General features: G+C 39.9%; 1 protein-coding gene across 7 annotated transcripts; it reads left to right on the plus strand.

Moving 5' to 3' along the window:
• The first annotated feature begins 251 nt into the window (after positions 1 to 251).
• MGST1 (microsomal glutathione S-transferase 1) lies at positions 252 to 21,209 on the plus strand. 7 transcript variants are annotated; one of them, XM_060024350.1, is made up of 4 exons: positions 252 to 403; positions 6,998 to 7,145; positions 9,323 to 9,417; positions 20,600 to 21,209. In XM_060024350.1, the coding sequence occupies exons 2-4, from the start codon at positions 7,020 to 7,022 to the stop codon at positions 20,844 to 20,846; spliced, it is 468 nt and encodes a 155-aa protein (XP_059880333.1). In that variant the 5' UTR covers positions 252 to 403; positions 6,998 to 7,019; the 3' UTR covers positions 20,847 to 21,209. The 7 variants fall into 7 exon arrangements, with proteins under 7 accessions (XP_059880333.1, XP_059880332.1, XP_059880336.1 ...); XM_060024349.1 differs by lacking the exon at positions 252 to 403 and adding an exon at positions 813 to 900; XM_060024353.1 differs by lacking the exon at positions 252 to 403 and adding an exon at positions 845 to 900 and having other exon boundaries at positions 7,005 to 7,145.
• The last annotated feature ends 5,508 nt before the right edge of the window (positions 21,210 to 26,717 follow it).

A 26,717-nucleotide genomic window follows, 5' to 3' on the forward strand; every position in this document is an offset into this window, starting at 1 on the left:
AAAGCATAAATCCTTAAACATGTTTACATAAAGCCATGGAAATTAGATCCATAAATACTGTTGTGGGTACTAGGAAGCTTGGAAATATCCTTAATCTAGATATTGGTGTTAGAATAACTACACCTTCTAACCCTAACATTCTTGAAAGTCCCTGCAAAAAACCATACTAAACTGATTGTGTAATGAATTGTGTAATGAACTGTAATGATCCAGTTTAAGCTCCTCCAGTTCCATTTTGGACTCTGAACAGGAGGGGACAGAATGAGGAGGCAAATTGTCTAGGATCACGGATTTGGAAGACTGGAAGACTATAGGTGATCTTCACCAAATGTTACATTGTGTCAGTGCCAGCCTTTCGAGGAAGCTTTGCCACCAGAGCAGGGAAAGAGAAGTTCAACGAAAGGTAATTGATTTATCAAAGACTTCTAATCAGCGTCCCCCCAGCCCCCGAGATTTGAATATTCTCTAAAGCTTTCAAAGCTTTCAACATTGAGATCTTTTAAAATTGTTTGCGGCTACATAAAAGTCGGCCTCCTTTCCCTCCTCTCCCACGCCCAAACTTGATGTGTCCCAATACAATGGCTAACGTCCCGAGGCGCTGCAGAGGGGAAATGGCCTTTCGGGAGGAGACTTTGCGCCGGCGCCAAAAAGAAGGGTTCAGAGAGGAGAACCGGTGGGCGGGGGTTACTTCAGGGGGAGAAAAATCAGGCGATTTAGGGGAGGGCCTTGGCGAGGTTGGAAGTCGTGCTTTCGGCGCCCGAGAGCAAGTTCCGAGGAAATTAACCAGAGAGGGCGTGGCGCCTGCCTCCCACCCGCCCGCCCTCGCAATGAAAGTCACCGAGCGCCTGCGCAACCCGCCTCTGGGACCAGGTCGCTGTCTTTCTCCTGCTCGGACTCACAGTACGTGCCCGGGAGGGGTGTGTAAGCGGCGGGTAAGGAGAGGGAGGCGGCGGGAAGGGGACCGGGGTGGCAGGTGTAAGCTTGAGCGTCTCTGCCGACCTGAAGCTTCTTTGTTCCATGTAGCTGCTATATGTTTGCTTTTCAGTCCATCACTTTTAAAAGGGAGTTTCATTCCTGTCCCCCTTGCAGGTGAATTGTCAAGCTCCAGGACTAAAACTTGAGAGAATAAGTCTTTTTGTGTTTAAGTGATGATTGACCCACTTTGTATTCTCAGACCAAGGTAGCATCCACTTTGAAAGGGCCTCCTTGAACTTTTGGGGAATAAAAAGTACGTGCAAGTAATAGTAATCTAGAAAGTGGCTGCAGTTTAAGCAACTTCTGTTCATCCTAAGGGTGTAAAATCCTGCAGCGGCTCTGAGTTCAAGGGCAAACTGGCCTTTGTACCTCCTGAAAGACAGGACTTGCTTCTCTTGGTTTGCTTTGATAAGCCACAGAAACATTAGCAAAGTTAAAAAATAATAATAATTAACGAAGTGGAGGAGGACATGAATTAGACCCTATTAGATGAATTGGAGATTGTTAGAGTCTACTGACTGGAACCCTGGGAGGATTCTCAGCCCCCCCTGGAGGCGAAAGCCACGTGGAAGGAGTAAAGGAGAAAGGAAGCCTCCTTTGGGAGTTCAGGCCTCAGCTGTTACTGCTGTTGCTGGACTGGGGTGGTGGGGACCAGGGTGCATGCAGATTCCATCTCCCTGCTTCCTTTGAAATAGTCCCAAGGCCTCTTAGTAGTCCGGGCACCACATTTATTTTCTCCTTTTTCCTCTGCCTGTTTACTCTCCAAGAACGTGCCAATTGGGCTGTAATCAAACATTGTTGAATGGCCTTGGAAACTTCTCCAGGTCTCCAGCTAACAGACTTTAACCCAGTCTAGCCCAGTGTCCTGAGATCCCTAGCCTGCTATGAAAACTAGACACACCTTTTGCATCCCCTGGGAGTTAGGCTGGTGTTGAGTTTTACTGTCTTCTGCTTCTTCCAAAATAAGAGGCCTATGTGTGTTGACCACCTTTGTTCATCCTGAAAAATGGCAAATCGGTCCAAATTTGAATATTACTCTCTGTGGCAGACAAGGACAGTTTTTCTGAGGGTTTGTTTGAGAGTGGAGTTTCTTAAATGCTGAGTCCAGAAAAGGTCAGGATAGGCCCCTGGTAACGGCCTCCCCCCACCTCCCCCCCCCAGAGCCAGAAGCATTTTCCTCCCAACACCTGGGCCCTGAAACTTGCAGGCCTTGTCTGCAGTCACCTCAGTCTATTCAGTAAAATCTAGAACTCATAAACAGCAATGAGACCACTGAATTATCTTTTTTCTTTGTCTCATGGGTACTGTTCTGTTGCTTTAAAAAGTCTAAAATTGCAGAGTCATGGCCATGGGAATGCATGCTCATATACTGTGTGTTGCACAATATTGATGTGGAAAGGCTGCTATAGATAAGAGAACTTTGCTCTTTTTGGCTAACAGCCTATGAAGAGAAGAGGAATATTTCTCAGTTGGTAGTATCTATCACTCAACTGTGATAGATACTAAGGGAGCAGGGGTGGGATTCTGTGGGGTGCGGGGGACAAGACAGGAAGGGGATTTGACAGAAGGAGGTCCCCAGAAGGCCAGGGAAGTCTAAAATGTTTAGCCTTGATGGTAGATAGCCCACAAGTTCAACACTTGAGAAAGCTGGGCTCCAGTCTTGGGCCCTCCACTGTGAATTTGGGTCAATTACTCATTCTACCTCTCTGGGCCTCGGTTTCCTTATATGTTAAAGGTAGAGACAAATATTTGCTCTGAGTACCTTAGAGTTCTCCAAATTCTCAAGTGAGATAATGTGATGGCTTTTGAAAACTCTAAAATTGTATCCTCAGTGCCTAGAACAGCACTTATTTATTTACCAAATACTTGTATAGAACTTACTGGGTCCCACTGCCTTTCTAAGCACGTTATTCACTTAATGCTCACAAGAGTCCTGTGAGGGAGGAAGTATTATTAACCTCATTTTTACAGGTAAGGTAAATTAATCACAGTGGGTAAGTGGCAGAGTTGCATCCACCTGGACCACAGTCTAGTTGCACAGTCTGTGTGAGCTCGACACACAGCTCTTTGTCCTTTGTAAAGGCATCACCTCCACATTAGGGGACTGAGCCCCCCACTCTGGCGATATAGGTAGAGATATTCTCCACTGTGCCAACAAGTGCTGGACAGTAAAAGGAACAATACACTGCAAATAGAATACATCATTGGAATCATTTATTTTCTATAACTCATCACCAAGTTTCATGTTTTGCTCTGCTTACTTTTCTTAGATTATTTCTACTGCACTCCTAGACTACTCAAATCACTGAACACTTTACCCTCTGAAGTATTATTACTACTATACTGCTCTCCTCCCTCCTGGTGACCTTTCATGTACAAAGTTTCCACTAACTATTTTTAGAGTGCAGTTCCCAGGCATGATGCAGGTTCAAGGCAACTTACTGACAAATTAGCTTCAAAAAAGAAAGTCTAGATCAGCACCACCTAATTTTGTGCTGTAAATGACCCCTATTTCTTAATGCCTTGTCTTTAACTCTCCTCACCCCACCCTCAGATGTGCTGGGAGTGGACCATGTTGATCCTGAGAGGCGATTTGTGGACCCACAGTGTGTGATACCAGAAGCTCCCAAAAGCCACAGACTTGAGCTAAGGCACACTTTGGTGATTGAGAAACTCTCTGTGTAAAGGACACTTTGTGTGTTGTTCACATTTAGGGAAAAAGCCTCCCATTGACCTTTGCCTCCAACTGCTCACGTCTTTGTGTTGTTTTCCCACCAACAGGTCTGGAAGTCGTCTACTTTTTCTCTATCCTTTCTATACCCATTTCCACTGAGAGAAAACCATCCTCTGGTTGCTAAATACACTTCATTCTGAGAACATTGGTGGGGAGGTACAGAAACTGTTTGACTTTTAAAATGATGGTTGAATAGCAGCATTTCCTACTTGATAAACTTTTCTTAAATTAAAAAAAAATTAACACCTCTGCTGTGTTTCTTCGTATCTCTGTCCAGAGGCATAGGACTTAGGGCTTCCTTATTAAGCTAATTACTCTACCTGCATGCTGAAGGAGAGTGCAGTTTATTCATGACTCCCTCCCCCCGCCCCCCCCCATACTAGAACAAGAGCAGATACATTAAATGTTGCTAAAAGTATTATTTTGCACTGAGAAACGTCAACTGAAAAAAACACACAACGTGAGAGCTGGGAGTTCAGCTTTAGTTGGGGCTTTCTGAGGACTGTAGCTCTTGAGGAGGTGTGGGTATCAGTATATATATGATTTTGCTGAAGCGGGTATGTGCAGTCAAACACACATCTTAGTAGAAGTTTGCTGCTGGTTGTGAGGAACAGATGTCTCCACTAATGATGTTAGTGCTTTTCTAGGTATGAGAAGATACCAAAAATTGGGCTCATAAAAATTTCTCCTGAAAATATCTAACTCTCTGAAGGCCTCTTCCGCCACTTTTCCCCAGAGCACACAGTGCCTCATTCCTGCCCTGCCCTGAACTCCTTTCAGGGTGTGTTAAAGGTCAGCGACGGCATTGGCTAGTGACTTCCTGCTAGTAGAATCAGATGGTGAGTGCTATTTTTAGTTGGCAGCATCTATCTAACATACTTGCTTTCAAGACTGCTGACTGTTGGAGGTGGGTTAATTTGCTACTGTGTGCGTGTGTGTGTATTTAAACTAAATACGATTGAGCCTTGAACAATGGGGGGGGTTAGGGGGGCCAGCCTTCCACGCAGTCGAAAATCCACGTATGACTTACCTCGCCCCCTTCTTATACTCGGTTCCTCTGTATCCATGGTTCTGCATCTGCAGATCCAACCAGCTGCTAATTGTTTAGCATGCTGGTATTTAGTATTGAAAAAATCCAAATATAAATGGACCCACACAGTACAAACCCGTGTTATTCAGGGGTCAACTGTATATTTCTATTTGTCTGAATCCAAGGAGTATATTTTTAGCCTACCTTTTAAAATAGGGGTTGCTTAAGAAGCTTTGGGTTTTTTATTTGCAAAATGGGAGTAATACTTAACTTGTAGCATAATTGGAAAAGGAAGGAAGATAACAGATGGAAGGCGGGCCAGCGCTGCCAGCTGCAGGGTAGGCACTCAGTCAGTGTTAGTTGAATCAGAATTAAGCAGTTTGCAGTCTCTTGAAGGAGACAGTGCAGTGTGGTTGGTATACAAGACGTGAGGTCAGAGACCTGGGTTTGTGTCCCAGCATGGCTGCTAAGTCTCTCAAATTTCCATTTCATTCATCTGTAGAATAGATATACTTATGAGAATTATAATTTTATGGTTATGAAAATTATGTAAGGCAATGCACATGAAGTACGTGGTATAATTGGATGTGTAGCCAAGTCTTATAAAATTAAATATACATGTATTATATATGTGATTTATGTCCCATTCAACAGTAACATACAGACAACTGCATGACCGGTAGCAGAGTATAGAAAGATACGTAGGTTTACAGACTATTGGTAGATAGATAGATTGATCAGAATGATCACTCTAGGTTGCGTGCAGGGGTTGAGTTTTAAAGGCAGGAACAGATATGGTCTACAGGAGACAACACTCCGTGCTAAGCCTGAAAAATAGCGTTTAAGCTTGGGTATGAGAAAAGATATTTGTTTATGTAGAAGACATAGAAGATGTAGGTAGTGGGGCTGATAATAGAACAGAGGAGGTTAAAAAGAATGACTCTCAGATAGTGTGGAATTTCGGCTTTACCCTAAGTTTCTACCCACTTGGACTTCAGCATCACCCGTGTGTGTCCCTGTCTCCTTCCTGAGCACTTTCCCGGTTATACTTCCGACACCAGACTCAGGGCGTTACCTTCACTTTACTCCTGACTGCTTTTACGTGGAAGTAAATATGGAATGTGAAGTGACCTGAAGACTTACATAAAGTTAATCCTCCTCCCCTTGTGCCTTCTACAAAAGCATCATAAATGCCAATTTTTCACCTTTCATTTGCAAGCCTGTTATTTTATGTTTCCATTATCCTGCTTCACCCTCTTCATGTGTGTTGATGTGAATGATGACCATGGTCTTGATGACAGCAGTGATTGTGAACAGGAGATCATAAACTTTATTGAGGGTTTTCATGGGCCAGGCACTGTGCTAGGTATGTTCCACATGTTATCTCAATTAAATCCTGACAACAACACACTAAGTTAGGAGGTATTACTATTCCTACCTTACAAATGAAGAAATTCAGTTTCACAGAGGCTAAGTCTCTCAAGCAAGGTTAATAGCAAAATGGTGTGACTGGAATTAGAACCCTGGAGTCTGAGATCTTGAATACGACTGAAAGGACAAAAGACTGTTAAGTTGGGTTTGTAAAGGAGGACATATGTTAGAACTTAAGCATTTCTAATCAAACATTAATGATACTAAATACTATGTACGTAGTTTGATGTTTCTGAAGAGATCCATGGATTCTGTTTTTGTGTGTGTCCAACTTGTGGCTCTTCTTGATGCAAAAATATGATTATATTTCTATCTTTAGAGCAGTTCACCTGTTTATTTTCACTTGTAATACCCCCTGCATTTTCATTTTCACTCAGTACTTGTTTGATGTCTTCAAGCTTAATGATATAGAACTAGAAAAAACCATAATAGTATTCATTTTGGCATTAAACCTAACTGATTATTTCTTCTTCAAATAACCCAGGATATCTCTTTTTTTTTTTTTTTTTTTTTTGCGGTACGTGGGCCTCTCACTGTTGTGGGCTCTCCCGTTGCGGAGCACAGGCTCCGGACGCGCAGGCTCAGCGGCCATGGTTCACGGGCCCAGCCGCTCCGCGGCATGTGGGGTCTTCCCAGACTGGGGCACAAACCCGTGTCCCCTGCATCGGCAGATGGACTCTCAACCACTGCGCCACCAGGGAAGCCCTACCCAAGATATCTTTAAGAACAGTGTGGTTAATGCTGCAGTATAAGCACATCAAGTGACTGTCAAGTTATTTGGGATATTTCTGTCTGCTTTTTCCTATCTTGTCTAAAATTTTTTTAAGATTCCAGACCAAAATTGAAACAATGGTCGACCTCACGCATCTAATGGAGAATGAAGTATTCATGGCCTTTGCCTCCTACACAACGATTGTTCTTTCAAAAATGATGTTTATGAGCACTGCAACTGCATTCTATAGATTGACAAGAAAGGTAAGACATTGGAGGCAATATTTTCTTTTAAGAGTTGAGATTCTGGAAAGCAATTTTCTTAAATTATTTTTTGTAAAGCCCAGTGGCATATTGTAATACTGCAAATGAAATATGTAATCATTTGGTGCAGGTGGTTCTGATATATTTATGGAATGGGTGCTTTTTCCTAGAAACTAGTAAATAGTTTTTTCATTGTAGTTTTTACCTTTTGTCATGCCACTTAGCATATGAGATTTCTGGAGTATCAAAGTTTTCAAGGAAACTTTTTGTGATTTTGAAGTTAATTTTGCCTACTAGAGTTTAGAAAATAGTCATTTTCTAGACAGTGAACTGGTGTTTTCAGCTCTGTTACAGGTCAAGGATATGCCTTTGGGGATAGAATTAAAGTTCTTATTATCAGCAGAACCTCTTATGATTGGGATAAGACATTTGAATTTTGTGTGGTTATGAATTCTTAAGTGGATAATATTTCTACCCATTGTGATAAGAATGATTTTTTTAAAACTGGAGGCTTGGGGAGGGTGGTAGAAAGATTTTGAAACACATAACCTATATTCAGGCAGGGTTTATGACAACAGTGATGGGGGTAAAGCAAAGCTACATTGACAAAGTTAAATGCTCTTGATTGGTGTGGTCCCTGTGCCTATTCAGCAGCTTCTTTCTGGAAACCATCGTTTCTCTTTTAGTCCCTGTCCTGAGTTTTTGTCCTCCAGAGCCTTGCTTTTATCTAGAAGTCACAGTCCTTCCTAAGGTATTTCCTCATTACTGTCTTGAGGTGTCATTTCTTCCCAGGGATATCTGCATTTTAATGGGGGGCACATACCCACATGTTTAACTCTCTAATGGGGCAAGGTGTTAGAGCAGCAGGCTATAAAGTGGCTGCTACCACCAGATCCACACTGTCCTCTAGAAATGTCATGGCACCAAGGATAGCAGAAATGTTGCTTGTCTTAAAAGGAGAAGGGAATTCCAGTTTGTGGAGTGCCAGTGATATATGTTAGGAGCCATGCCACTCTGTGTGTGTGTCGGATCATGGAAGCATTTTACATAATTGTTAGCATTATCATGTGAGATGAGCATTACTGTTCCCATTTTATAGATGAGGAAATACATGTCAGAGAGATTAAGTAGCTTTCCCAAGGTTACACACCAATAAAGGGTGAGGCTGAGATTCAAATTCAGATTGGTTTAAATGAAAATCTCATGCACTTTACGTTGTAATACCTTTATTTACTCATGCGAAATGTATTTATTGAACATCCACTGTGTGCCAGGCAATTATTTAAGGACAAGACAGACAGATCTGACCTCAAGAGCTGATACTGTATCACACTGCTGCCCATCAGTTCTCCTCATGTCTGCTCATGTCATATTAAGAAAAATATTATAATACTTATGACGTTCCTCAGCTTAAATTAAGGCTAATTTTAGAGTTCGTGTTTTTCTTTATTATATATTATTAAATACTGGGACATACTTAAATATTTTTAAATGCATGTTTCAAGTTTCAGGGAATGGGGAACTCATTTCAAACATCATAATAATGACAGGAAGGAATGCATGAAGTATGCCCTAGAACATGTCCTTGGTGTTTATAGGAATGCGATTCAACTTCTTATATTTCACTGTATTGTTCAACGCAAACTTCTAGTTAATTCAGAAAAAGAAAAGAGGCACACATATCCTAACAAAGTACAAAATACTTTTCCTGCCCCTCACCCTTTTATGCTGCATGCCTGTTCTCTGATATCCTTGGCAAGTAAACGTATGACTTTCATATGAGCCAACCAGTTAGAAATATTAATACTCTTGAGGGCAAGTGCACCAACATTACTGTAAAAAAATGCCAGTTCACCGTAATAGTCAATGAGGACTTAGAATTATGCTCTGTTTTTCCATTTTGGCTTCCTTTTCCCTATTTTTATACACTGGTTTTTATTTACGTTATTTATGCTTCTCTTAAAATTTGTTTTTACACTGTTAATAAAAATTCAGATTTTAAGGAGAGATGCTTTCTGCTACCCCTGGGTTTGATCTATTGCTCCCATTTTTTTTTCATAATGGCCAACTTGGATGCCTGTATTTCCTTCCGTTAAAATGTAAATAACTTATCAGATACAGTTACCCCCGTGTTACTTGGCATTTGAGATAGGTTTTTTCCTCGTTATTTGGAATAGGTTTTTGCCAACCCAGAAGACTGCGCAACCTTTGGCAAAGGAGAGATTGCCAAGAAGTATCTTCGGACAGATGACAGAGTGGAACGTGTACGAAGGTGAACCCACTGTCTCCTGAAATGATTTACTTGATCAAAGAATTTTGGGACCAGAGTTAAGTGAGGATGTTGGGGTCTTGAAGAAAGAAGGAAGGAAAAGTCTGTCATTTTACCTAGTCCATATAATTATAGAAAATTAGCGATCTAGATGTCTCCAACTATCACTGTGATTGCACATATTTCCAATTTAGCTTTTCTGTGCACTTTGTTGGGGTTAATGACTTTGTTCTGTGTAGGGATTTATCAAAAGTAATGACAGGCAGGAGGTGAAATGAGGATGGTAGATTCTTGCAGTTTTTGTCATCTTTCTCCAGAGATGAAACTGTCAGCTTGTGTAAAAGGTTGAAGAACTAGGTATTTTTGCGTAAGATTCAAAATATGAACTTGGGAAATCTCTCCCTTTCCAATCTCTCTCTCTCTCTTCTTTGTAGATATTATGTTTAATATACTGAGAATGCAATGCACAATGAAAAGCAGTAAGCCAAGATACCATCTACACAGTTTCCTAATAATACCAGGAATATACTTATTTTAAAAGCACATTGAATTCTAGTTCTGGAGTATATTTCTTAATCCTTGGCATAAAGTCATGTAAATTGCAAACTTTTTTTCATCTTTACAGAGGTATTATTGACAAATAAAATTGTAAGATGTTTGAAGTGTACAATGTCATTTGATATATGTATATGTTGTGAAAGAATTCCCTCTATTGAGTTAATTAACACATCCATCACCTCACATATTTCATTTCCCCTCCTCTCTTTTTTGGTGAGAACATTTAATTTCTACTCCTATAGCAACTTTCAGTTATACAGTAACACAATACAGTGTTATAAACTATAGTCAGCATGTTATACTTTAGATCCTCAGACCTTGTTCATCTTATGGCTGACGATTCGTACCTTTTTATCAACCTCTCCATATTTCCCCCAACCTCTAGCGCCCTGGCTACCACTACTTTCTGTTTCTATGAATTTGATTTTTTTCCTTTTGGTAGATTCCGTGTATAAGTAATACCATATAATATTTGTCTTTCTCGGTCTTAATTATTTCATTTTGCCTAATGCCCTCCAGTTTCATCCAAATGACAGGATTTCCTTTTTTTTTTTAAGACTAAATAATATTCCATTGTGTGTGTGTGTGTGTGTATGGTTAGGTTGTTTCCATGTCTTGGCTGTTGTGAACAATGCTGCAATGAATATGGAAGTGCAGACATCTCTTTGGGATAATGGTAGTTCTCTTTTTAATTGTTTGAGGACCTTCCATACTGTTTTCCATAGTGGTTGTACCAGTTTACATTCCCAGCAACAGTGTGGAAGAGTTCCCTTTTCTCCACAACCTGGCAAGCATTTTCTATCTCTTGTCCTTTTCATAGTTGCCATCGTAACAGGTATAATGTGATAACTCATTTTGATTTAGGATGATTGGTGATGTTGAGCACCTTTTATGTACCTCTTGGCCAGTTGGATGTCTTCTTTGGAAAAATGGCTAATGGGGTCTCCTTTTTTAATTGAGTTATTTTTACTTGTTTATTTGTTTTGGGCTATGGAATTGTATGAGTTCCTTATATATTTTGAATATAAGCCCTTATCAGATATGTGGTTTGCAAATATTTCCTCCCGTTCCATAAGTTGCCTTTCAATTTTGTCGATGGTTTCTTTTGCTGAGCAGAAGCTTTTTGATTTGATGGAGTCTCATTTGTTTGTTTTTGCTTTTGTTGTCTTTGCTTTTGGTGTCAAATCTAAAAAATCATTGCTAAGGCCAATGTCAAAGAACTTACCGACTGTCTTTTCCTTCTAGAAGTTTTATGGTTTCAGGTCTTATGTTCAAGTTTTTAATCCATTTTGAGTTGATTTTTCGTATGGTGTAAGATAGGGTCCAGTTTCATTATTTTGCTTGTGGAAATGTAGTTTTCCTGACACAGTTTATTGCAGAGGCTGTCCTTCCCTATTGTGTATTCTTGGCTCCTTTGTAAAAAATTAATTGACTATGTATGGGTTTATTTCTGGACTCTCTATTCTGTTCCTTGGATCGATGTGTCTGCTTTTATGCCAATACAATACTGCCTGGATTACTATAGTTTTTTAATGTAGTTTGAAATCAGGAAGTATGATGCCTCCAGCTTTGTTTTTGTTTCTCAAGATTGCTTTGGATATTCAGGGTCATTTGTGGTTTCACACAAATTTTGGGATTTTAAAAAAGTTCTTTAAAAATGCCATTGAGATTTCGAGAGGGAGTCCATTAAATCTGTAGGTTGCTTTGGGTAGTGTGGACATTTTAGCAATATTAATAGTAATTCTTCCAGTCTATGAGAAGAGAATATCTTTTCATTTATTTATGACTTTTATTTCTGTCATCAGTGTCTTACAGTTTTCAGTGTATAGATCTTTCACCTCTTTGTTTAAATTAATTTCTAAGTATCTTATTCTTTTTGCTGCTATCTTAAATGGAATTGTTTTTTAAGTTTCTCTTTCTGATAGTTCATTGTTAGTGTATAGAAATGCAACTGATTTTTTTTCATTGTAGATTTATTGAAATTTGAGCAAGAATTTGGCTTTGATATTCTCCAACAAAATATTTTTGTATATTGATTTCATATCCTGAGACTATACTGAATTCATTTATTACTTCTAACAGTTTTTGGTGGAATTAGGTGAGTGTTTTTAATATAATATCCTATCACCTACAAATAGAGACAGTTTTACTTCTTTCTTTCTGTTTTGGATGACTATTTCTTTTTCTTGATTAATTGCTCTGACTAGGATTTCCAGTACTATGTTGAATAAAAGTGATGGGAATGGGCATCCTTGTCTTGTTCCTGATCTTAGAGGAAAAATTTTTGGCTCTTCACCATTGAGAACCATGTTAGCTGTGGACTTGTCACATATAGCCTTTATTACATTGAAGTACATTCCATCTATAACCAGTTTGTTGTGAGTTTTTATCATGAAAGGGTTTTGGGTTGTCAAATGCTTTTTCTGCTTCTATTGAGAAGATTTTTAAAAAATTAATTTATTTGTTTATTTTTGGCTGTGTTGGGTCTTCGTTTCTGTGTGAGGGCTTTCTCTAGTTGCGGCGAGCAGGGGCCATTCTTCATGACGGTGCGCGGGCCTCTCACTGTCACGGCCTCTCTTGTTGCGGAGCACAGGCTCTAGAAGCGCAGGCTCAGTAGTTGTGGCTCACGGGCCCAGTTGCTCCGCGGCATGTGGGATCTTCCCAGACCAGGGCTCAAACCCGTGTCCCCTGCACTGGCAGGCAGATTCTCAACCACTGTGCCACCAGGGAAGCCCCAGAGAAGATTTTTATCTTTCATTTTGTTAATGTAGAGTATCACACAGATTGATTTGCAGATGTTGAACTATCCTTGCATCCCTGGAATAAATCTCACTTGATAATGGAGTATGATGCTTTTGATCCTTTCAATTAAACTGTTTAATTTGTTTTGCTAATATTTTGTTGGGGATTTTTGCCTCGTGTTCATCAGGGATATTGGCCTGTACTTTTCTTTTCTTGTAGTGTCCTTATCTGACTTGGATATCAGGGTAATACTGGATTTGTAAAATGAGTTTGTAAATGTTCCCTCCTCTTTTATTTTTTTGGAAGAGTTTGAGAAGGATCGGTTGGGTAATGTATTCTTAGTTGGTAGTTTTTTCTTACAGAACTTTGAATATATCATCCCACACTCTCTGGCTTGCAAAATTTCTGATAAAAAATTCTGCTGATAATCTTATGTGGGTTCCCTTGTATGAAACAAGTTGCTTTTCTCTTGCTGCTTTTAAGCTTCTCTCCTTGTCTTTAACTTTGATAAATTAATTATAACGTGTCTTGGTGTGGATCTCTTTGGATTCATCTGTTTTGGTACTTTCTGAGGTTTTTGTAGTTAATGTCTATTTCTTTCTTCAGATTAGGAACATTTTCAGTCATTACTTCTTTGGGTAAGTTTCTGCCCCCTTTTCAGTCTCATACTTCTGGTACCTCTATAATGCATATATTGGTCTTTTTGAGGGTTTTCCAATAAGTTCCTTAAGCTATTGTCACTCTTCTTCATTATTTTTTCTTTTTGTTTCTCTGATGGATGAATTCTGCTGCACTGTCTTCAAGTTTGCTGAACCTTTCTTCTGCTTCATCTAATCTGTTGTGACCTCCTTTATTGAATTTTTTTAATTCAGTCATATTCTTCAGCTCTGTGATTTCTGTTTGTTACTTTAAAAATCTTTTCTATTTCTGTTGAAATTCTCACTTTGCTCATGCATTGCTCTCCTGACCTTGATGAGCATCTTATGACCAATATTTCCATCAGGTAAATCACTTATCTCTGTTTCAGTAAGGTCTGTTTCTGTAGATTTATCTTGTTCTTTTGTTTGGAACATATTTCTCTGTTTCTTTATTTTTCTTTATTCTCTGTGTTGGTTTCTGTGCATTAGATAAAACAACCACCACTCCCAGTCTTGAAAGAGTGGTCTCATGTGGGAGATGAACCTTGTCAATTAGCTTGAGCTCCTGGTTGTCTCTCAAGCCTTTGTGATTCTCCAAGCTGCCTTCTTTGTTTCTACTGGCTCCCAGTTTTTGAGTGCCAAGACTTTTCAAGTGTTCCAAAGGGGAGGATCACAGTCAGCAGCTAGCTGCAAGCAGATTGGAAGCTGGACTCTCAAACAACAGCTGGGAAAGTAGGTAGTTAAGCCCCTTCCAGAGAGAAACTGGGATTTGGGCATTTTTCCTGGGCTCAGGTGTATAGCTGTGGGGAGAGCTCTTGTACCTATTAAGAAACTGCTTCCTTGTTTGCTGTAGTCCTGTGGAAGTCATGAATGCAAGCCCCATTGGCTGTCAGAGCCAGGCAATCCAGGAGCCTGTCCCTTCAGTAGTAGCTGCAAAAGTTGGGGTGCCAGAAGTGCGTACAAGCTCCTTCCAAGGAGATACTGGCAACTTGGAGTGGGCTAGAGGGAGAAGGTGAGGGATGTGTCTTCTGGCTTCTCCAGTCTCTGAGGAGGATTATAGCCAGCCCCTAGATGCATACTGAATTAGAAGCCTGACCCTCAGCAGCAGCTTTAAAATATACAGATGAATGCCTTTTAGGGAAAGACTGGAAGATGGACATTTTTGTCTGCTCCCTCTTCACTGAGCCTTGGGGGTGGGGGTAGCTGCGGCAAGTGCTTGTGCTTGTTGAGAACTGCTTCTTTGTTTGCTGTATTCCTGTGGGACTTGTGAATGGTAGCACTATTGGCTGTCAGAGCCAGGTGATCCAGAGACCCATCACTTGGGCTGCAGCCATAAAAGCTGAGGTACAGATGTGTGTAAGCTCCTTCTGGGGAGATACTGGCGACTTGGTTTGGGCTAGAAGGAGAAAATGGAGCAGGTGTCTACTGGCTTTCCTAGGAAAGATCAAAGCCAGACCCTAGATGCAGGCTAACTGGAAGCTTGACCTTTAGGTAGCAGTTTTTAAAGTATGCAGGTGGATCTCTATCTGGGAAAGACTGGGAGGTCGGCATTTTTGCCTGTTCCCTGTGTACTGAGTCCTGGGAGAATAGCTACAACAAGTCTCATGCACCTGTTAACAACTTTGCTTTTGTTTGCTATAGTCCTTTGGGTCTCCAAAGTGCAATCCTCACTGACTTACAGAGTTAGATGTTTTGGTGGGGGCCTGTTTTTGGGTGAAAGTCTTAAAGGTTGGGTCACTAAATATGAGGTCTAAACCCTTTTCTCCTCAGGGAGAAGCTGGGAGTTGAGAATTCCTTTCCGACTGTATGGTGCTTTTCTGGGGGTGGGGTTTATAGCAAGATTTTCTCAGCCTTTCCTTATCCATTTCGATGTGCGTATTTTCTCATTCTCTCAATGAGTAGAAGTTGCTCAGCCAGTTTCTGGATTTCTTTCAGAGGTAATTGCTCCATGTGTAACTGTCCATTTGGTGTATCTGTGGAAAGAGGGGAGTTCAGGAGCCCCCTCTGTCACCATCTTGGCCAACCTTCTCCCCACCGCAAAATTTTTTATATTGAGATTCCATTGCCAATCCATTAGTTACCTTTTTCTAACACATGAAACATTAAAGTTATGGACCGTCTTCATTTAGTATTTTCTAATGCTCATCTAAACTGGAGTACAATTCTAGACACATTTCACAGGGTAAGCAAAATTATATAAAATTAAAGAAGCAGTGAAGAGTTTTCATAGCCATACTTAAACATTTAGGTATTTAGTTTTGTGATGAATAGTTAAGATATGAAACATCATGAATATATTTGACTACACTTCTTCAATTTGTTGAGTATAAATAGATAATGAAATGGGGACTGAAAGAAAAAAATTTACTTCTGTAATTCATGTATCTGCTGCAGCATCAAATCCCTTTGGAATCTAGATCATATTTGCATCATCACTTTTGACTTCCTGGAAAGTCTGAAGCCCCTCCCAAGATCTCTGCAGATTCCCTTATGGTATATAGTCTCAAGATTAACTCAGTCTGCAATCCTGCATTTGTGCATGTTTCCGTGTTCTGCATTTTGTTAGGCTGATGTAAACTTGGTTCTTTCCTCAACTCTGTCAACAAATCAAGTTAAAAATGTGATAAAAATAGACCTGACTAAACAAGGTGCAGAATTTACAGTATGGCAACACGAACATTTCAAGTTGTATGTTACAGTGCTCTGTCCTTCAGCACCCTCTCCCTGGGAAAGTTGCATTGTGCCCTTGTCACCTCACAAAATGGTCAGCATTACACCATTTTGCAGGCTGTTCTTTTACCCCATGTACTTCTCTGCTCCTCCAGTACCGAAATTTAATTTTTTTATTTATGCAAAAGTTTAATCTCAAATTATTTATCAAGCAAGAATGGCTTTTTCTAAGAGGAAGTCTATGCTAGATAGTTAGAATAAAATTTTAACTTTTGCTTCACTTAGTTATATATTTGTTAATTCAGCAGTCCTACTGATTAAAGTGGCCAGGTTTTGTTTTTTGTTTGTTTTTTTTTTGCGGTACGCGGGCCTCTCACTGTTGTGACCTCTCCCGTTGCGGAGCGCAGGCTCCGGACGCGCAGGCTCAGCGGCCATGGCTCACGGGCCTATCTGCTCCGCAGCATATGGGATCTTCCCGGACCGGGGCACGAACCCGTGTCCCCTGCATCAGCAGGTGGACTCTCAACCACTGCGCCACCAGGGAAACCCCAAAGTGGCCAGTTTTAAAATGGATTGTGTCAAGAATATGGATCTAAAATAGTCTCAGGAATCTCTCAAAGAATCAATGTGAAAATTTCAAACAGTATCAGAGGAAAATTATATGTGTTATGATGAAAAAGAATAAAAATTAGAAAAGGTGAATAAAGCTTTGTGGAGTTATCAAAACCACTAAAGAGAAAGTAAGCAGTTTAAAGCTTTGTCTCATCCTTTTTGTGCATCCCTTTTAGGGAAGGTAATCAAATACATGATGCTAATCATGACCCTATGCTCATAAAATTGCCCAGAACTTGAAAGTGACAACAATTAGACCTTTAGTAGCATTAGTAAGTTTGAAAGGAAGATCAAAGTAAGTCTCACCTATGAAAACTTAGCAACAGGTATTTTATTGGGGGATTTTTAGATTCCTCCCCACTCTCCCTTCCCAGCCCCTACTTCTGTCTCTCCTTGCCCATGGGATTGTATTTCTAAAGGAGAAAGCCATTATCTAAGCTGATCTCATCAGGTTGTGAACAACAAATAAAATTTAGTGAGAATGATTGACCTTAGCTGTGAAAGGAGTCAGTGTCCTTGAGGAGGTGCAGCCACTGTGTGTCCAGCGCCTCCTGGCGATCAGACACTGGCTTTTCAGTGCGGCAAGAAAGAGAGTGTCCAGGAAAGGCAAGGCATCCAGTTTCCAGGTGTATTTTTTTTGAGATCGGATCAGTCCCATCAAAAAATTTCCTACTAACAAATCTCTTTTGGAGATACTTTTCAGAGAAAGAGTTTCCAGAATCTCCACTTTGCATTTTTAACCTAGAATTTTTCTTTTTCATTACTTCCACATGTAATTATCACGTTATTTCTATTAGCATATTTCAGTGACAGGGACAGAACTTGGCTACAAAGGAAGTGAAAATTATGCTTTCAGGTATGCAATAGTGAGAAAATTAATACATTCTACACATATGGAACACTTAATTAAAAATATAAAGTAATATGTGTTGAAATGTCAAGATAAGTAGCCTAAAGTTATTTATATTCTGGGCAGACAGAAATCAGTGATGATTAGAAAACCTTTTACATTATGCATTTATTTAATCCTATCCCATCTTGTTCTAGAAAGAATTCAAGACCAAATGTGTTCCCTACAACAAGATAAAAAGAAAGTTGTACGGTAATCAGGGCAGCTGGAGAAATACAGGGTAGCATTCAAAAGAGGAAAAGGGGGGTGGTACTTAGGAAGAGGAGAGATGTTTAAAATAGGCTATGTTCAAAGGTAGAGAATACCCCTTCACTGAAACTGTTCAGTGGAGTCCAGGTGATACTCACTGGGGATTCTTCAAGGAACTGGAGCATGGGCTAGGATTTGAGCCAGATGACTTCCCTTCTGGCCCCAATGCATGAAGGAAGCATTTATTGAGAGATTACCGTGTGTGTCTCATGGTCACTTCTTTTATTGGAGTGCTATAAAATAGCTTTAAGACTGGGTTCCTGCCCTTGTTGGGGTTTATAACTTTTCCCCTAAAAATAAGACCAACATTCATGTAGTTAGAGAATGAAATAAAGCAGTCTCCCATTAGATGTTAAGTCGTGAGGTACAGGGTATTAGTTCCTAGGGTATTTAAGAATATTTCATAAAGGAAGAAGCTGCAGAATGTTAGGAGAAGGAGAGGAGAGATCACGTCAATTTGGGAAATTTTCTTTGTGGGAATTTGGACATACTGCTGCTGTATGCTGATCATGAAGTACTTTGGGTAAGAGAAGGGAGTCAGCAAGTCTGGTGTGAAGCTCCTTTTGTAGTTGGCCATCCCCTGGTAATTCTCAAAGATGTCTAGCAACTCTGGTCAAGGTCAGGGTGATGCTGAGATCCGAGTGGTTCTGATCTGACTAAGAAGGTGTGACTGGTGCATCATAAGCACAGAGCAGGGCTGATGGGAAGGTCAGCCCAGAGCAAGCTTGCCCCAAGGAGCATCTGCCTGAAGGAGAAAGGAAACAGGAACACAGGATGATGGGGGGGGGGAAATAGACCCCGGTAGAAGGTGGTCACACATAAAGATGGATGTCCACCAGGTATTAGATTTTGATAGCTGTCTAGGAATGACGTGAAAACGAAGGCAGCTGCCCCTCTAGGATGAGTTCTGTTGTTTGAGCAGAGAAAGGGTTATGGTGGAAGGGTGATACTGAACTACAGCAGGAGCTGACTGGGAGAGTTGGGTAAGCACGTGCCTGGCTCAGGGTCTAAAAAAGAAGAGCATATAAAATAGCGTAAATGAACACAGAGTATGAGTCTCCATTGAAAACAGGCCTTACTAGGACAGTAAGGAATGCTATCTCTGAGACCGTTTTGAGGGCCAAGGACAGGGAAAGAGAATTGAAAAGAGAATAAGATAAAGAGAGAGAGGGAAGCCAGAAAAAAATGGAGGGGCCAGTAAGGTCCAAGGAAGCCCTGCCTTTGAACTTCCTTCCCTCTCCCTCCACTGGAGCTCTTTACCCCTCATTGCCTTTGACTTTCTTCTCTTCTCTTTGCCAATTGCTTAACACAGGCTTAGAAGTAAACACATTTCCACAGAGTCTCACCATTATAGGTTCTTTCCCAACTTTAAAACGTCTGTCCTTTTAGAATGTTGTGAAGGAGAAAAGTAACATGGCCAAGATGGGAGGTGAAGATATATCTGTGGTCCAGCAGGAGAGTTCAAAGGACCCAAACAAATACCCTTGGTGTAATTGGTGAAGCGGGCTCTTCTTTAGTAGAAAATAGTATTCCTGTCCTTTCTTGCCCACCTCACTCTCAGTAACCCTTGGGTTGTTCCATGAAAGAGAAGGGATAAGAACTCCCATGCCTTTCTGTCTTGGCTTTTATTCAGGAACAGACAGTTGTTTATTTAAATCTTTCAAGACTGTTACTTACCTAGGTTACTGTCGCATTCTTCATACCTTTATGTTGTCATCATCTTTGTCAAAAAGGTGGTGAGAAAGGATAATCTACCGGAAACAGGAGAAAGGAAAGGAGGGGAGGAGAATGGTGATCATTGAGCAGGCAATATGTAATAGTTACGTTTTTTGCTAAAAGAAAAGAGAGTAACATAAAACCAATATTTTTCATTTTGAAATATGTATCGATAGCTGATAAGCTCTATCAAAATCTCAATTTCTAGTCTAGATTCTTAAGCAGTTTTTAACTCTGGAGACTTGAACAGGAGTACCAGATTTTTGAAGATTAAGCAGTTTAAAAAAATGTCAAGTCAATAATACATGTGCCTTGTATTCAAGGTGCCATGAATTGGAGGAAAACTTGTGTCTAAACCATGCTTTCTGTTTTCTTATAGCTGTGGTATGAAATCCCAATCAAGGAAATATGTCTTTCTCTTTATTGTCTATCAATTTTGTGTATATTTTGCACTTTGCTCCATCACTACTAACTAATTCCTTTTGCAATTTGAGGATAGGTTGGCTAAATTTTTTCCCATGTTTGAAAGACTAGTTATGTATTCTGTTATATGGATGTGGAGAGCATGAATTTCTTGATATTAAATTGGTAAATTGATTCTTGGCAACCTAGTGGATTGGATGAATGGGCAAGGGTGGTCTCAGGAGCCATTTTGCAGACTAGCACAAGTGAGGGAGGAGTCTTAAGAAAGATCATAACCAAAACGATTTTGTTCTTTTCGGAAGAGGAGTTTTTATAAGAAGAATCTTGAATTGCTGTTGTATGGACCTTAGAAGAAAAAATATTTTATATGTATAAAAATGGAGTGAGTTTTATTATATAGATGCAGTTTTGATAGTCTTGAAAGTGCAAAAAACCTTCTCTGTTGTATGTTGAGATACACTACAAATAAAAGAAACAAGATAACGAGACATTCTAAATAAGAGTCAAGTGGGTAAGGAAGCAAGGGAATTTGAGAGAAATAAAATGAATCTTACTTTGCATGTTTAAGATCCATTAACACTTCTATTTAGTTTCAGAAGAGAGGAAAAAATGAATATATTTCTGCTGATTTTGAAATTTGTGTTTTACAAGTCATCTTTTTCCACAGAGCCCACTTGAATGACCTCGAAAATATTGTGCCATTTCTTGGTATTGGCCTTCTGTATTCCTTGAGTGGTCCAGATCTCTCTACTGCCATCCTGCACTTCAGGCTTTTTGTTGGAGCACGAATCTACCACACAATTGCATATTTGATACCCCTTCCCCAGCCAAATCGTGCTTTGGCTTTTTTCCTTGGATATGGAGTTACACTGTCAATGGCTTACAGATTGCTGAGAAGTAGGTTGTACCTGTAAAGAGAATCATACAACTCATCATCCAGTGATTTTCTAACAATTCTGTACTTCCAATTTGTAACAAATACTTTTTAAGATTTTAAGTGGGAAGGGAGCAGGGAAATTAAGATAGGGAAAACCTGGTCTGAATATTAATGTCACCAATATCCTTTATTCTTTCTTAATATTTGCACTAGAAATTTAACATAATTTTTAGCTCTTTTGTCTTATTCTTAAGTACTTTGTTTTAAATTTTGATTGTAATTTGTAACATTATTCAACATTTCATATTTTAAATCTTTAGAAAGAGTAAGTACATGTATGTTAAACTTGTATTTCAGTATTGCTGAAATCGGCATATGAAATAAAGAATTTAAAGAACGATTTCATTTGGTTTTATTTTTCCCAACATATTTTCAAAAGTTTCAGGGCTTCCCTGGTGGCGCAGTGGTTGAGAGTCCGCCTGCCGATGCAGGGGACACGGGTTCGTGCCCCGGTCCGGGAAGATCCCACATGCCGCGGAGCGGCTGGGCCCGTGAGCCATGGCCGCTGAGCCTGCGCGTCCGGAGCCTGTGCTCCGCAACAGGAGAGGCCACAACAGTGAGAGGCCCACGTACCGCAAAAAAAAAAAAAAAAAAAAAAAAGTTTCAATCCTACAGAAAAGTAGTACAATGAACTTCTATATGTCTTTCACCCAGATTTACCAGTTGTTAATATTTCCGCATATTTGCTTTAGCTCTTATCACTCAGTGTTTTTTCTGAGCAATTTGAAAGTAAGCTGCAGATACTATATCATGCATTTAAGATATTTCATTCCTAAATACTTCAACATTTATCTCCTGTGTACAAAGCAGTCTCCAAATAACCATACTATTCTCACACCAAAGAAATTTAACTCTAATACAATATTTATTAACATACACAGATCATATTTAAATTCCCCAATTTTTCCAATAATGTCTTTTATAACTGCTTTATTTTTGATCCAGGAATCAAACAAGGATGTCACACTGCCTTTTGTTATCATTTCTATTTAGTTTTCAATAAAATGGATGAGTTCTTTCATTTTTTTTTTTTTATCTTTTATGACTGGCATTTTTTGAGAAGTTTAGGCTGGTGGTTTTCTAGAATGATCCTTAATCTGGTTTGGTTTTGTATATTATTTTCTCATTCTTAGATTCAAATTAAACATTTTTGTTAACGTTGTGTTCTTCAGACTACAGCACGTTTGATGTCAGTTTGTCCCATTAGTGGTGATCAGTTCAGTAAGGTAGTATCGACCAGATTTATTCACTGTAAAGCTGTCTTTTTGTAATCGTATTTAGGGTGATAAATTGAGACTGTGCAAATCCTGTCCTCCTACAAACTTTCACCCAATGGATTTAGCATCAAATAATGCTCAGTTTTGTTTCTATATAAAAATATAAACATAAAAATTCATAAAGCATATGTTTACAAACATATAAACCCTATATACATCCATACATATTTATATTTTTTGTCTTGAATGATGTGTACTTAAACCTTTATAATAAAGGATGAACTTTTAAAATATTGATATTTTTCTTATACTCACCATTTATATTATTAGTTTTTCTCTCTCGATTACTCTTAATTTTAATACATATTTCTTAAGTAGTGCTTTTAGTGGTGCTCATAATGGTTCATTTAGGTTTACCACACAAATGAAAAGTCACTGTGTGTATATTTTAAGTTTCATAATTTGAGCAGCTCTTAAGTCCATAAACGTGTTGGACAATTGACTGTGGAGAATTCTGTACAAGTTTCTTTTCACTTCTTTTCCTAATGTTAAAAGCAGCTTTGCATATCAGGAAAGCTTTGTGGTATAATTAATGGAAAAGATCATGAGCTCAGCAGTGAAAAGTTCAAAATTTAAAGATTAGATCTGCCTGCATAAACACGCGCACACACACACACACGCGCGCACACACACACACACACACACACACACACACAGAGACACCCTACCCTCTGGATTTGGGTAACCTATTTACTCTGTCCAATCTGTAGTTTCCTTAAACTTTTGTTATATTTTTTGAAGGTCAAATGATCTATGTATGTGAAAAAAAGATATTCTAAACAATAAAGTGTCCTCCATATGGAAATTATTTGAGTAATCTATCGAGCACAAAGATTCAGTTAGCTGAGTTTTGTGTAAGATACTTGTTTAACCATTGTCACTTCTGTAATTGTTCTCATAAATTTTCTACTTCCCTGGTAATGCTTCTCAGAGTAGTAGCAGAATGTACTGTGGTTATTGGTTACCCGCTCAGCTACTAATATTTGATATCCATTACTTAACAACTATCAGGAAAAAGAAAGGACATTTAAATTATATGTTCTTAGAGGTATAAAAACTATGTATGTGTGCGGAACATGTTTAAGAAAAATTGAAAATGTCTAGAGATCACCTACTTCAATTTCCAAGTTTGAATAATAGTTGTAAAGACAATTTAAAATGGTTTCTAACTGTGTTTTCACTCAGAAGAGAAGCTGTAGATGTTGGGGAATTTGTTAGTGAAACTGTTGTAATGGAGGAGGATGGATGAAGGAAAAAATATTTACTGGTCCAGTGTCTCCTGTACCAAGGAATCCCCACCTGACCACATGACACACTGGACTCTGGAGGGACGTCTGTGCTGTAAGTGGCTCTGACTTGTGGTGGGACAGAGGTGGAGAAGAGGTTGCACAGTTTGTATTAACACTGTTACCTAGGAGGGACCTGATGGATATGTTCGTGTTTCTACCACTTAATTAGAACTCTTTGAACGCAAGGATTGTGTTTTCTTTGTCTTTATATATACATTCTCATTCATGTACACAAACATGAATGTGTGAATGCACATCTGCATTCACACACCCCATTCTCAGACTCCACACTCACCACACACACACACACACACACACACACACACACACACAGGAGTTAGTACCACCATCATCACCAGTACTAACCATTATGTATGCACTTAATAATTAGGTAACAGGGCTTCCCTGGTGGTGCAGTGGTTGAGAGTCCGCCTGCCGATGCAGGGGACGCGGGTTCGTGCCCCGGTCCGGGAAGATCCCGCATGCCGGGGAGTGGCTGGGCCCGCGAGCCATGGCCGCTGAGCCTGCACATCCGAAGCCTGTGCTCCGCGGCGGGAGAGGCCGCAGCGGTGAGAGGCCCGCATACCGCAAAAAAAAAAACAAACCAAAAAAAATAATAATAAAAAAAAAATAATTAGGTAACAAGTTACTTCTTCAAATTTCACCACTCCCTTCACTCAAGCCTTGGTCTCTCACCAACCCTAAACTAACTCTACCATAAGTAAGTCAAGTTTCTTCTGCAGAAATCAGAAGGTATTTATCTGTAATTCTTATAGAAGCATCATCTAGGGTGGTGATGGGAGTTTTAGTGAGAGGGTGCAGTGACTCTCAAATGGGGCTGGAGGGTGGGGCAGATTTTATCAAAATCTCTACAGCTAGCATCTACACATACACACAATATACTGAATCAATATTATTTAGGACATAAGCCCTGTGGTTATTTCACGTAGTACTACGTAGAGTAGAATCTTCTTAGCAGGTGGGGACATCTGTCTCTAAGATGTACGTATTTGGCTTGGACATGTTGCAAGATGGTGGTGGGACATCAGAATTTGACATATATTAAAGGGCTCTGTGGTTTTAAAAGACTGAGAAAACCTTATCTAATCAGTGCCAAATGGGCGGGACCCTCTGCTTTGAAAAGTCAAACACTTACTCTTTCAGGGTATTGATGTGACTAGGCCCTGAGAGGTAGCCTCATAAATGAGACTTGAGTGTAAACCATAATAGCAAGGAATTCACTGAAACTCAGTCCTATAACTGTCCCATGGTCTAGTGGTTTTGAATCCCAGGGATCACTCCATTCTGGCCCTGTGGTCAAGCTGCCTTGGAAGTTAAATTGTGATCAGAAATCCTCTCTTGATTTTCTCTGGGGAAACACTGCCAAAGGTACCAAAGTTACTCCGTGACTCAGTGCTCTGCACACTATAGGAAGGCTTGTGTGGCTTGGAGAGCATGGGTTCACACCAAAGAGAGTTGGATGAGTCGAACGTTCAATGGCATAAGACTAAGGTAATCTGATATATCCGTTTCAAGATAGAGGTGATGTCATGAATGGGACTGAAAATACTCATAGCTCACGCCTAGGGAATCCTGTGTAAGTTCTAGAAACCATTCACCTGAGGGTTCTACTTTATAAATACCAAAAAAAAAGTTTTTTTTGAGTTGCATAGTTGCTTCACACTGACTATTTTTGGAGACAGATGGTGAGAAGTGAGGCAATTTGCCTTGAAAGTCTCTACAATCCATTTAGAAGCAGCGGCACAAGAATCCTATGGTCATCTCCCTGCTGCCAGCCTGAAATGTCAGCCCTGTGGGAAGCTGATAGGTGTTCCTGCTATCAACGGAAGCAGCACCTCTACATTCGTACCTTTCAGAGTACTTTATTCACTATATATCCTATGTAAACTGTTGGATTTGACAAGGAGGGGTTGTCAAAGGCAGACTGCTGGGAAGGGGCTATGTTGGGTTGAATTTGGCACCAATCTCTCACACTTGACAGCTCAAGTACAAGATTGGGGATGCGCTATAGGACCTGTGAGCCTCCTCAGGCAGTAAGCGCAGGCCCTAAGTCACATTTAATTCAGAAAGCCCTGACAGCCCTGCATGAAATGGGAGCGGTAAATGGAGAGATAGGAGCTGCGTGCAAGAGTAGGCCATTTAAGTTATTTCCTCTTACTGGAGTTTCGGAAAATAAGAACCAGGATGATATAGACTGTGCTACACCACAAAGAGATCTGCATTAGCAGCTTAAAATCATCTAAAGTTTAAGGCTGGGCGACGTGATTTTCCATAGCTAAAAGCTAAGAGGGGAATCAGTGGAGAGTCAGAGCTGCCTAAAATTCTTCATCTTTTACCCTACATTATACGTATCTATATCTATATTGCTATATAAATAAACCCATCTAAAATAAAGGGAAAAGTAAAGGATTGAAGCAGTTTTACATAGTGGAATAGAACAATAGATTTGAAAGCACTTAAATTTGAATCTTGGCTCTGACACTTTCTGGCTGCCGGAGACAATGACCAAGATATTTAACTTCCTTAAGCCCCATCTTTAATTCTAAAATGGCAAGATTAAGACTTTACCTATGGGATTAATATTCTTTTGCCACAATACTTCTATGTAACAAATCATCCGTGACTCAGGGGTTTGGCAAATGATTCTGCAGGGTTGGGCCGGTGTTGGCTGGGTTTGCACATGTGTCTCCTGTGAGCTACAGGTTGGCTAAGTGATTCTCGCGGACGTGTGTCTAACTGTCTCGCATATCTAGGAATTGGCTGGAGCTTGGGTGATTCCAAATGATCTAAACTAGGATTACTGGGGCAACTCAACTCTATTCCATGTGTCTCATCCTCTAGTATGGGGGTCAGTAAACTATGGCTCATTGGCCAAATCCAGCCCATGTATTGTTTCTATAAATAACGTTTTATCAGAACACAATTTTGCTCATTCATTTTCATATTTGCTACGGCTCCTTTCATGTCACAATGGCAGCGTCGAGTAGTTGAATAGTAGCAGTAGAGACCACATGGTCCACAAAACCAAAAAGATTTACTATCTGATCTTTTACAGAAACAGTATGCTGACTCTTGCTTTCGTAGGCTAGCCTGGATATGTTAACATGGCCACGGCAAAGAGCAAGAGAGGAAATGGAAATGCGTTAGCACCTTTCCAAGATTCTGCATGTATCACATCTGCTAACATGCTACTGGCCAAAGAAAGTCATATGTATGACTGCAGAATTAAAGCTCTAGGACACAGACAACCTTATTAGTGAG

This window comes from Delphinus delphis, chromosome 11 (assembly GCF_949987515.2).
Source record: "Delphinus delphis chromosome 11, mDelDel1.2, whole genome shotgun sequence".
Lineage (NCBI taxonomy): Eukaryota > Metazoa > Chordata > Mammalia > Artiodactyla > Delphinidae > Delphinus > Delphinus delphis.

Bases quoted from the DNA above. Each gene is read 5' to 3' on its own strand.
- MGST1 (XM_060024350.1), top strand. From the start codon at position 7,020: ATGGTCGACCTCACGCATCTAATGGAGAATGAAGTATTCATGGCCTTT. The intron at 7,146-9,322 runs GTAAGACATTGG...TATTTGGAATAG, and splicing joins TCTATAGATTGACAAGAAAG to GTTTTTGCCAACCCAGAAGA. The intron at 9,418-20,599 runs GTGAACCCACTG...CTTTTTCCACAG, and splicing joins AGAGTGGAACGTGTACGAAG to AGCCCACTTGAATGACCTCG.